The following is a 13,004-nucleotide window of genomic DNA, read 5'->3' as shown; positions in this document are numbered from 1 at the left end:
GCAGTCACCAATTTCTGAATACACTTTGATTTAAAAAATCCATTACATTTCAAAACCACAACTAGACTGAACAAACCCAACATGACTTTTCTTACCACCAATTTAATTTAAAAGCCATCCTAACCTATTCCGATGTCTCACGTAGTTATTGTATCAGCGCACCTTACATTCAGGCCCTTGATAACTTCCATCATAATACTTCAAACACAATGTGACAAGAGAGATGTTGGGCCACATATCCAGCAATTTTGTCAAATCTGCTTTTAAAAGCCTGCACTGGCTCCCTATTAACGGCAAAAAGCAGCATAAAATGCTACAGCGTGTTCACCGTCTTGACCAGAGGTCTCCCAATGTTCCCTTCCTGACTGTGCAGTACCTAAGGTCAACAACTTGACGGTCAGTGGGTTAAAAATCATCACGAACCAGCCATTCTGAACTCCCAGCAGACCGTGGAGCGAGGAAGAAAGTTACTGAAATGTTGCCAGTAAACAAAGGACTGCTGTCCCCTTACTCAGCCATAGCTTCCTGCATGCCTTGGCTTCCTCACTTGTACTTTTCCATGAGTCTACTGTCTTTGTGCCTTGCCACGCTTTGAATCAGAAGTCTGGTGGTATGGTATGTAGCTTGTTGCAGCGGGAATGATACTTTTGTACATTCCAGGGATGAGTTTAATCTGCTTAACTCCAGGGATGAACCTAGTGATGAGGTCACAATGCCGCTTTGTCACATATACAGCACTGAAAGAGCTGCAGTCGTCTGCAGCATCAGTACGTGCTGGTTGGCTGTGCCCTTTTAGCTAACTAACTGATTATTTCTTTACATTCCTCACTAGATCACAGCTTGCCAAAACATAAAAACACCACCTTATCCAAGACATTACATAACTTTGCATAAGTTGCTAATATTTTTAGATTCTACATGGCCAGCCTACTACACATCTGCTTTTCCCAGTGAAAAGTATGCTGATGCTGACTTGAATCAGAATCTCACAAAAAGCAGTAACAATTACATTAGTTCCTGAAAACGGTTAACCATTGCCTTCTCTATGAAGCTACAACTATTTAGCAAATGTATCATTCATCAAGATTTGTTACCATAGTTTATTTTCCAATACTGATCCATGGCAAACCAGCAGCATATAGGTAAATACATATAAATCTAAATAGGTTCAACTTCACCTTCACTTCAATGCCACAATTCTTCTTGCAAGGAAAGACATTCACTTAATGACTAGCTCTATACTTTTCAACTATTAAGTACACCACAGCAAAACGCCTTGCGCTAGAACTACTTCATCTTATATCAATTACGTGGAGGGGACGAAAGCGCAAATCAAGGAAATTAAGACAAAAGATGGTTTACTGTGCTGACTGCCAGTGTTTCATGTCAAGAAGCCTAAATACCTTTGGCCAGAAACTATATTGGTTTGGTTAAGCTCTAATCGGTAATGGTCGTGAGCTGTAGCCTTCTGTGTTGATCATTTAAAATAAGATCAGCTGCTGTGCATTTAACATACGACCACAAGTTGAGCACAAATGTGCAAGATGAACGAGGAAGACAGTTGTCTGACCCAGCCTAGCATTACCAAACACGTAGTGCTGTGACTCGCTGAAGGCCTGGGTGTTTGGGGCAGGCAGATAGAAAGAGTGGACTGCTGCTGCCAAGAAGTAACCAGGTAAGTAGACAATCATAGTCTCACATGAGGGGAGGCCTAGGGTGCTGTAGTGACCTCAATATAATGTGGATACAGGAAATGGAGAATAGATGTAGGTTGGAATAAGTATTTAATCCAGAGAGAGAATTGTTGCATGCAGTTCCAGTAAAGGTACATCAAGAATGTTATAGGATTCACTGGTTACTGTTGCCCAGTACCCAAACATTCTAATTACATATACAACATTCCAATTAAAGGAATATGCCATTACTACACATCCTCCTTCTTACAAAAAATTAAAAAAAGGAACATAAAAATTAATTAAAAAGAAACAACATAAGATTCATTAATAATCTATAAAGAATTCATAACATTCTGAATTCAACAATTTACGCACTAAATCTTTTTGAAATTAAAATTCTCTTCTTCCAAATGTGAATAGAACAGGATATGTGAGAGTGGAATTGTGAACTCACTCTCAACCATCCCCCTTTTCTAAAATGTTAAATGTAATGAAGAAAATGTTACTAAATCATCAACAAATATGTCATAAACATTTGGTATTTAAAATTAAACCTCAATGTTCCGAATACAATTAACTTGAACATCACTATCTTCAGACTCAGAAACAGATGAGTCATCTTCATATTGAACATAAGTAACTTTTTTCTTAGAAAACTTCTTATTTTTACGCTTGCAAACCCTTGAAAAGTGACCCACCAATCCGCACTCTATACATTTTGCATGCTTAGCGGGGCACCTTTCAAAAGTAGCGGCATGTGAATAACTTCCACACCTATAACATACCACGTCACTAAATTTCTTTCTTTCACCACTTTCATTTAATTTCTTCCTTTCACTATTTTCCTTTTCCCTCCTATCACGAGAATCACTATTTCCTCCCTCTAACTTATCTTTATACCATGCTTTCTTCTCAACTACCTTGGCAACTAATTCCTTCTCTACCTTGTTATCCTGCGATAAAGTGATTTTTGCACATCGGTCAGACAATTCTGCTTTTTTAACTAAAGCCACTATTTCTTTAAGACATTTGTCTCCTTCTATCCACAATTTATCCTGTAATACCTTATTCTTAGTATACATCACCACTTGGTCACGTATAAAGTCATCATGTAACTGAGCAAATTCACATTTCCTTGCTAACTTTTTTAAGGCCGAAACAAATTCCTCTACTGTCTCGTTTTTCCCTTGCTTCCTGTGGAAAAATGCATGTCTTGTCACCGCAATTGATACCGAGGGAGAGAAATGATCATCCAAATCCATCAAAGCACATTCAAAAACATTAGAGTTACCTTCTACTCTTTTATGTGAGTGCATATCTTGAAAAATACGTAAACCCTCCGGACCAAGCGAATATAACAACATCCTCTTCTTCCTTTCTGGCGAGAACGTACCATTTACGTCCTCTAAATTTGCTATATAGTTAAAAAAATATGCTTTCCAATCTAACCAAGTAATCAACGGTTCTCCAGGAATTGTTAGAAATTCTTTGGGGGAATTGATTTGTAAATTTGAAGTCAAACGTACACCTGACGAACCCTCGTCCCCTGTACCTGAATTCCCGGCTTCCAAAGACATACTCAAATCCAATACTTAACTAACTATTATGTGAAAAATAAGTTAGTGAATAAAACCAGCAATATAACTACTTCTTGAATGAAATGTCAGTAAATAAACTAAATCTTTTTGAAATTAAAATACCTCATGAAATTAAGACAATAAAATAACTTCAACGTGACACTCAAATAATTGCTACGTGAATGATGAATTAGTAAATAAATAACACTTCAATAACTTCCTAAACCTCATGAAATCTCTGCTGCATGTACATCCCCTCCCTTTCTATTTGTGCAATTTCTTTTGTTGTAATTGGTGTCCCTTTGTTACTTTGTAAATACTGATAAGTTAATACAGATATAATACCAACACATTACTTTGGACATCAACTTTCAGCATATCAGTACATCAGCAGCACGAGAGAAAATTGCAACCTGAATACTGTGCGCACCAGCGGCGAGCACCTTCCCGAATTAATGTTGTGTGTGTCAGCGCAAAGTACCTCATCAAGAATTAGCGCTTCTGTCAAAACTAAGGGGATTTGCTCAAATAATGCTCGAAATGGGTTTTATTTCGTGAAATACGATCCTCGTGAAAGGCTGCTAAGGAAATGCGATATAGTACTTGCTAAGATGGCCGCCGCCGTCAAGACTGATCGATATTTGACGTGCGTGTTGGTGTCACAAGTCACCTGTGAAGACGTTGCCAGGGAGCTCCGATACAATAACTTCCAAAGATGGCCACTGCTGTCAAAACTGTGCGATGACGTCCCCTTTTATGCGTGAAGACGTCTTCTTCCGCAAAGCTTCCGATGATTTAACAGTAGAAGGAGGTGTTCTGAAGTGGAATCCCGGTGCAGCGTGGCTCGAGGATGTTAACGATATCAGTATTTCAAAGGTAAATACCTTATACTGAATCGATTTAATATGAAAAATTTTTACAACCTGGTAAAGTCCAAACACTCACTTGTTTCTGGTGTTGCCTCAAGGTAACTCGTGACTTTTCGTGCTTCTGTTACTCGAAGACTCGTTTTTTGAAGAAGTAAAATGAAAGCGAGCAGCGTGAAAGTTTCCAAGTAGCGCAAAAGTTCACTTAATTATGTAGTTCGTTTTGATCGTTTCCTTTTCCATCGAATTTCTATAATTAAGGTTAATTGAATCCTTAAGATGATTAAAATTAGAAAAACCACATCCAAATTAGGTCTTTTTGTCATTCATGTCGCCATCCATGTCGCCAAAAACTGTAGTGATCTCAATATAATGTGGATACAGGAAATGGAGAATAGATGTAGGTTGGAATAAGTATTTAATCCAGAGAGAGAATTGTTGCATGCAGTTCCAGTAAAGGTACATCAAGAATGTTATAGGATTCACTGGTTACTGTTGCCCAGTACCCAAATATTCTAATTACATATACAACATTCCAATTAAAGGAATATGCCATTACTACAGGTGCCTATAGCAGGAAGGAAGAAGCAGTAGTGTCAGAGGCTGTGAAAAGGAGCCACTGAACATCAAGGAACGTTTTAGCGGTCGTGGGGATTCCTGAGATCACTCCTGGTGATTGGAGCATGCCACTAGGAGCCCAACGCAACAAGCGCAATGTTAATTGGTCCAACTGGACTGAAGATGTAGTAGAAATTATCCACTGCTCATGTGCTGCTATTTCAGCAGTGCAATCGAGGACACTAGCCACTTTCGGCAAATCCCAAACCAAGATTATTGGTTCTCCCCGGGAAACCCATGGAGTGTTTCGTCCCCTGGGGGTACTTGGAGATAAGCCTACACAAGATGGAAATATTCATCCCCAGTCTTGAAAAGTGGGGGAATAACTGAAATGTTTTTCTTGCCCAGAGAGCCCATGGGCTGAAGTAGGGAGTCCTGTGACAGGGTCTTCTCAGGTCTCTCACACACCCACTGCGTTCACCACTGCTCCCCACCTAGTAAAGAGAGAAGCATGGGGGAGCGACAGATTTGTACCTTTCCTGCCCAGTCACTAGCATCAAAGTGGCCTTCCTTTACTGTTTACCACATGTAGTTGGTGAGGTTCTTTCAGGAATGTTCCAATTGGTTATTCCACATGCCATTTTGTACACATATGTAATTCTTTCTGCATTATTCATTTTGTTTGCAGAAAAAGTACTATTCCATTTTAGAAGAAAAAGCACTGATTGCACATTCATTTACTCAATGTTATATTTTGAGTTGTCGAGTTCTGAGTCTGTAGAGCACAATACATCACTAAGTCAGTCAAGCACTGATTTGCATCATACGCTTAAGAGTCAAGTCCTAAAAGTGGTACTTATTCCACCTGAGGTCCCACAATGACCACCTGAATCAAAAGAATCCAATTAATTCCATGTGAGCCCAGCAACGTCTTTTTGGCTTTAGACCTTCCAACCAGCGGCAGCCGACACAGGTGAATGCGGTGAGGTCAGGGCGGGGCGGGAGGTCTACAGACGACAGAATAGGTATAATGAAATAAATAAATAATACCTATTCCGTCATCTGTCGGCTCCCTCCCTGCCGCGCCCTGCCCCACCGCGATTACCTGTGCCGGCTGCAGGTGCTCCCAACCCAATAAAGATCTCCCTGACAATTGTGGGGATCAACTTGGTGGTGGTGTCTCTTGGAAAATAATGTTGCATCCTGGATCCATAATGAGATTTTTTTAAGGTACGAAGACTAAGAAGAAGCTAAGTTAAATCATATAGTGGTACAATTATTACTAGTGGTGCTTGAATCTGGCCTTATTTGCAAATCACTGTTGTCACCAGTACCTAGGCAATCAGTTTGTAAAGAGCTACTAAACCATATAAGACAACAAACTTAATACAGTTCTAAATAAGTTAATCCGTTTGGGCAGATAGGCAAGTGGTCCCTTTTTTACTCATCTGTTGAAAATCTTCTCCTTCATCCTATGTCTGGGATGTCCTTCCCTCTAAACGAAGGGAATTTAATGAAAATAAATAATAGCAATTCTTGAATCCAAACGCAGACTCTGCACCATTCCACCGTATGGAGATTCTCTCAAAAGTACCTCTTTGCAAATAGAAAGACAACTAAAGCAAGGTAGGTATTGAAGCGAAAGAGGTCAGAACCTGGAAGAGAAGTGGTAAAATGCTTGCAGCAAGACAAGTTCTGTATCAACATGAAACAAGCATTAAAAATGCAATAGATCTCACCTTTCATTAAGTTAAAGCCATTTGCGCTGCTATACAATACCATTAGCAAAGCGAATAGCTTTAACTTAATCAAAGGCGAGACCTATTGCATTTTCAATGCTTGGAAGTGTCTGGTGGTGGATGAGAGGCAAGAGTGTCTGGTGGTGGATGGAAGAGGCAGGAGTGTCTGGGGGTGGATGGAAGAGGCAGGGGTGTCTGGTGTTGGATGGAAGAGGCAGGAGTGTCTGGTGGTGGATGGAAGAGGCAGGGGTTTCTGGTGGTGGATGGAAGAGGCAAGAGTGTCTGGTGGTGGATGGAAGTGGCAGGAGTGTCTGGTGGTGGATGAAAGAGGCAGGTGTGTCTGATGGTGGATGGAAGAGGCAGGGAGTGTCTGGTGGTGGATTGAAGAGGCAGGTGTGTCTGAGGGTGGATGGAAGAGGCAGGGAGTGTCTGGTGGTGGATGAGAGGCAGGAGTGTCTCTTGGTAGATGGAAGAGGCAGGAGTGTCTGGTGGTGGATGGAAGAGGCAGGGAGTGCCTGGTGGTGGATGGAAGAGGCAGGGAATGTCTGGTGATGGATGGAAGAGGCAGGGAGTCTCTGGTGGTGGATAATAGGCAGGGGATTCAAGTCACTCCCCCTCGGTGCTCAGCCCCGACACTGAGGCCTTCTGCGAAGAACTTTGGGACGGCTTGTTTTACGAATCAAACACTGAGGTCATGACCTATCAGTGCTCTTGAAGGTACTTCATGTTGAAGATAAAATGAAAGTACCAGCTATGCCCATGAATACTCGTGACTGATGCGGGGCGAACATGGACCTCAGATTGCAGCATCTTTCCAAGCAGGAGGGAACAGAGCCAGGTGTGAAATCACTGGCACCTACCTGCAGAAGCTCCGCCTCCTGCCACGGGGGCCGAGGGAGGGGCTCTGTGTGTTCTCTGAGGCTGGCCAATGAGGCAGCAGTTTTTGTCTCCGCCCCTTCTGCTGACCCCGCAGAGCTCTATAAATCTCAGGGTTCGGCAGCTCTCAGTTTGATGGTGTTTCTGTACGAGGGGGGTCGCTTGGAGGGAGTGGGTGTGTGTAAATGGTTGGTGTTTTGTTTAGTGATTTGATTTACGTGTCTTACGTTTTTCACAAAAGAAATATCCTGGTTTTTATATTTTGGCTTTCAGTTTTTTAGAAAAATTTCTAATCTGCTCCAAGTGCTGTGTTTTTGACTTGAGAGCGGTTTAGAACAAACTGCAAACTGAGAGGGCGGGGGGCATCTGAAAGGGGTTCAAAGGGATGACTGATGCAGGGTCCGGTAGCAAGGGCGGGTGGTGTCCTGGAGAAATGTGCGTATGTAGGGCTAGGAATGGGCCCCAAACTCAAACCTCGCTGCCGCGAGCAAGGCCAGCTTCTGCCCCTCGAAGCATTCATTCAGTGTTGGATCATGAATGAGCCCCGTCACTTGTGTTTGCTTTGAAGTGGGAGTGGAGGGGGGGAGGCGTGGGGGACATGTCCACCTCGGACACATGTCCACCTCTGCGCCTAGGTTTGCGTGAGAGCTTTTCCCAGCGCGTTGGTCGGGCATGTTCAATGCCTGTTGACCCTGGCAATATGTAAGATACTTAAATTTCTCCTCGCCAAAAATGTGTTTTTTTTACGCTGTGTATTTATTTCGTATTGTTTTTCTCAATGAAAATTGCCTTTTTGAACGTTTTTCCAATCGGCAACGATTTCTATTTACACCCCGCTGCTAAGTTCTGAATGTTACGGTTATACTGGCAAATCAAAAGTTAAAACGGGACAAACGCTAGAGGGTGGTTAAGGGAGTTCTTTACACCTGCATCACCTCTGGGTTTTAAAAATGCAGAGAATTGCTCTTACATTCATATTGGGTTAGTTCAAGCCAGCCATAACTACAACACCCAGAATGCACTAGGTTGTACTCTACAACGAGTTAGACAGCGATCCCTAGTTTCACACAGCTCGTTTATGGCACATGTTCGGAAACATTGGAGTATTCAGAATGGATTTTAGCTTAGGTTCTTGCAGACCCGCTCCAGTGGGTGAAATGTCACATCGGTTGTAGTGAGCAGGCCCAGGCCGGGCCCAGACTGACTCATCCCCTCATTGAAGGAGGGTTGTTCTGGTGTGAATGAAGTAGGATGCTCACTCACCAAAGACTGATTGCAGTGATGTTTTTCTAATTGGCGGTTTGTCAACACCAGTCATGTAAATAAGCATAAAAATATTACTGAACCGTGGTGTGCATGAGACCTACATCCATTCGAAGGATTTGTAATTCTAAATAATAAATAAATGTCTAGCACTCTAAATAGTAAAAACCTGAGAGACTGTGGAAGGAAGAACATTAGTCAGTGCGCCGCAGGAGAAAGGGGCAGCGTGCAGGCGAAACAGTACACAAGCTGGGAGGTGAGACAAGCTGTCGCCAGTGTGTACAGTATAGTGCGTCCGTCTAACGCCTCGAGTAGGGGCATCCAGTCACCGCGTGCACATCTTCTGTCTGTCCACATGCACATCTGGAATCCATATTTATTCCAAAAGGCCCTTGCATGGGGAGAGCAGCTCCTGCGCGCTGCTAACGCCAGGCGAGAACTAAAAAGAGAGCAGGGGCCATGGGGAACGACCAGAGTTGATCAAGCAACCCTGTCTGTGGCATGGGGGTTATCCTAGTTCAGACAATATTTTCTGCTCTTATGCCCCAAAAGAATGGAAATTATGAAAGTATTTTGTCTGACGTGGGAACATACTGAATTAGGACCTGGTGTGAGATGAGCAGCTCCCCTGACGCGGACTATAGAACAAGATGATTCTGAATAACCACCACCAACCCAGGTTGGCATAGGCCTGGTGACACATGAATAGTGCCGATATATAACTTTACAACAAAAAGTATTCCAAGATGGCCGCCCATGCGTCAGCACATAATAAAAGTATAACAACCCTGAGAAGATCGTCACCTATGTGTCCACAGACATGCGTACAAAAGGTCATATTTAAATGTTTTTTGAATTACTTCAATAAGAAATATGCATAGTGTAATACACGGTCTAGTCTTTATCAGAATGCACTTGTTAGAGAATGCTTTTACATTCCTGTTCTAGGTTTCCCCTTGACTGGACGTTCTGTTCCATGGCAGTTACACTCCTGTCCCCTGCCTGGAAGAGTACGCTCTCGTCTACTCCTGCTCTAGAATTAAGGGTTCTTCAATCTTACTCACCGCGTCTGGACGATCTGCTTACTACAGTTTGGTGACGAGGATGGGATATTAATATGTTTCTTGTTCTTCTTTCTTTTCTAACTTGTTTTTTTATGTTTTGGAAAGGAAGAAGATGTGTAATATACAGTCTAGTCTTTATCAGAATGCACTTGTTAGAGAATGCTTTTACATTCCTGTTCTAGGTTTCCCCTTGACTGGACGTTCTGTTCCATGGCAGTTACACTCCTGTCCCCTGCCTGGAAGAGTACGCTCTCGTCTACTCCTGCTCTGGAATAAAAGGTTCTTCAATCTTACTCACCGCGTCTGGACCATCTGTTTACTACACAAAGCAAGCAAGCATTGTCAAAGCCACTAGCGCAGAAGCAAGAGACAGGTCAACTTGCTTTGTCAATGCTTGTTGCTTTTATGTAAATACTAAATGCTTTGTGAATTCCGAGTCGGGTTGAGAAGGTCTTACTGCTGTGATGTTATACTGCTCCGATCGGCTTTTACTCACACAGATTTCGGCCAGGGAAGCCATCGCCCAGGCTACTGTAGAACGCAATCCTGCATTCCTGATATAAGCTCTGTTTGCCAAGGGTACTCTGAAAAATAAAGGATGGCAGAGATAAGACTCTTCATGTTACTCCTCCATTTCTCTGAATAATAACAAAAACATTGTTGCAACAGAACACAACTGTGTTATACCCATTCCGATTAAGTAGGAAACACTTAAAACTGGAAGAGTGGGGAAGGGAGCAGGCCAAAATTAACACATTAAAAGAACATTTTAGATTAAACTGAAGTATAGTTGTAATAAATAGCCTCAAAACACATAACTAGGGAAATGAGGTGAAGAAAGAGTCAATAAAAATATCGATGTCAATGCAGTAGTTGCGCTGTAATGTAAATATGTTTTAGAAATAACCATAAGCTGAAAACTACTAACTCCTCGAAGTAAAGTTTCTTATCAAGAACTGTTCGAAAGCCACAATTTTACTGTTTCTGATGCACCGGCTGCAGAGGAACCCCTGCTCCAATGGAGATGGTCATGAGACAGAAAATAATCAAATGGGCGTGTGCAAATTTTCTAATGTTCTACTTCACCAGACTTGCTAAATTATTTTATAACATATAGTTTAAAATACATCGAGTGAAAAATCCTGAAAAGGCTATGTTTTTCTGGAAAATTCTCCTGCAGAGGTTGTGAATTTTTTGGACGTTTTCTGAAAGGATACGTGCAGTTTTCACTTTTGTGCAAACTGTGTGCCTGTGGAATTCGAATGTTCCAAACATTTTCTTGAAAAAGCCTCTCAAAATATTTTTTTTCCATTTCAGAACAAACGTACTAAATTTTCATGAGAGAATATAACAAAAATAATTGTCTAGCGGAGTGGAGTTAGATCTCAAAGTCTGGGTGCACGCATGCGTGATACATGTATCGGCAAGTACACCAGTGATAAATATACAGTATACAGTGTTGAAGACCCCTAGAAATATCGGTGGTATTCAAAAGGAAAAAGGGTAAACATCAAACTAAAAGTAGAAAAGAGGGGCACAGAGAGGAGCAAACAGGGAAGGAGACCCAGTGGATTGGAAAAGACAGGAAAATGGGGAGAGGAAAGGAAGGGGAATTGAGAGAATATGTAAGGAGACGAAGTAGGGAGGAAGGGAAAGGAGGTGGACATCTGGGGAGGATGAGTGTATAACTTTATTGATCTTAATGGAAGGATGTGTAGACAGGGATAGAAGTTGAAAAAAGTGAAAAAAAAAACAGAAGTGGAAGGCTTTATGGTGGCATGAGATCAGGAGAGTATGGATCCAATCTTACACTGATTTATTTTTTCTTCTCTGAGGATAGTTTCATTTTAAGTGTTAAAGTGTTTAAGGAGCTGTCTGCTGCTCTGGTAAATTGGGTCCAAACCCCCCATGTGTGTGTTAATAATTGGGATAGATCCTACCATTCTGATATAATGAATTTGAGACCGATTTAAACTAGTATACCTAAGAGGAGAAGTTACTCTTTATTTGGAGATGGGTAACTGCTAGGGGGAAAGAGCCTAGAGCAATAGAAGCAAGATCTGGGAATCATTTAGTATGCAAAATCGTGTCACTGGCCTCATACCAAAACTTGTTAGAGAATTTACAGTAAAGGAGTGTGGGTTGTAGATTTCCCGATTCCTTCCCGCAGTTGCAGCAATGATCTGTGTCCTGGAGTTACCAGTTTGAAAAGTTTGAGGGGGTCTGGTGAGACATGTAGGCAGTCCAAAGTTTAATTGTGCCAGAGAGGGAGCGATCTTATTGGTTGTCACATTAGAACAAATGGAAGGCCAGTTTAGGTTGGCGAGCGAGGGGTATGCGTATTATGCAAAATAGTTTTTCATTTTTCTTAGATTGGTCATGTCAAGGTGGTTGATTTGGGTGATAAAAAGGAGTAAAGTTTGGATGCCATGTACCTGCCTAAGAGCACGTTTGCCAAAATAGGGTGGAGGTCCGGAGGTTTGGGGAATTTATGTTAAACCAGGACAGCTTTAATTTTCTGAAATTTATAAAATCAATGTCTTCTAGATTAAATTTGCATTTAATGTGGGAAAAGGGTAGAGGGTTCGAGGGAGTCCCTATATCCTCGATATGGAGAATAAGTCTCTGTGCCCAGTTTTCAAAGTAGATGGATTTCCCATCCTGTTTGGGGTTATTATTGTGCCATAGTGAGGCTATTATGGAGTATGTAAGTTTATTGACTAGTTTAATGTCAATCTTTCGGACAGGTTCGGAAGTACCAGCAAAGATGAGAGAGGAGAATTCTGCCACTAAGTTTTTGTTTAGATTATGGATGTAAGGGAGAGAGGAAGGATGAGATTTTGCTCGATTGTGAGCCAAGGTGGTGAGAGATTAGCAATCATGTTAAACCAGAAAAGGCCTCGTCGCGCAAGGTATGCTGTTTTACATTTTTGTAATCTGGGACTATTATGCTTCCTAGGTTTTTGGGTACTCTTAATTTTTTAAGAGCAATTCTCTGCTATTTCAAGCACCAAAGCAATTCGTGAAGGAGGTGGTTGATCTCTGAGAAAAAGCTATTTGATAAAGGGATGGGTGACATACTAATTAAAAAATTGAAACTGGATTTTCTTTTTGAAATTAAAAAAAGTAATGCTCCCCTCGCTATGGGAGGCTTCTCCCATGGCTGGGGGAACATTACAATGTTTTTATTGTTCATTACCACCAGGTTTTACCTGGTGGTAAGGAACAGTAAAACATTACTACAAGTCGACCCATCTAAAGTGGGTGAGTGGACATGTAGCCATTCCTCCGACAGTCCTGACTCCCCAGGGCCGTTGGAGGGGGTTAATCACAGCAGAGACAGAATAGTCTCCACCGTGATTCACCATAAGGTCCGGTCGCATTT

At 41.8% G+C, this 13,004-nt stretch overlaps 1 protein-coding gene across 3 annotated transcripts in view; it reads right to left on the bottom strand.

Moving 5' to 3' along the window:
* Positions 1 to 13,004, bottom strand: part of THUMPD2 (THUMP domain 2 tRNA and snRNA guanosine methyltransferase) — a 392,304-nt gene that overhangs the window by 220,882 nt on the left and 158,418 nt on the right. For all 3 annotated transcript variants that reach the window (XM_078649056.1, XM_078649054.1, XM_078649055.1), the window contains exon 6: positions 10,116 to 10,203. In XM_078649056.1, coding sequence (XP_078505182.1) covers positions 10,116 to 10,203 — 88 coding nt within the window. The remainder of the gene's footprint in view (positions 1 to 10,115; positions 10,204 to 13,004) is intronic.

Source organism: Lissotriton helveticus, chromosome 6 (genome assembly GCF_964261635.1).
Source record: "Lissotriton helveticus chromosome 6, aLisHel1.1, whole genome shotgun sequence".
Lineage (NCBI taxonomy): Eukaryota > Metazoa > Chordata > Amphibia > Caudata > Salamandridae > Lissotriton > Lissotriton helveticus.
This window is presented reverse-complemented; position numbering and strand designations above follow the sequence as displayed.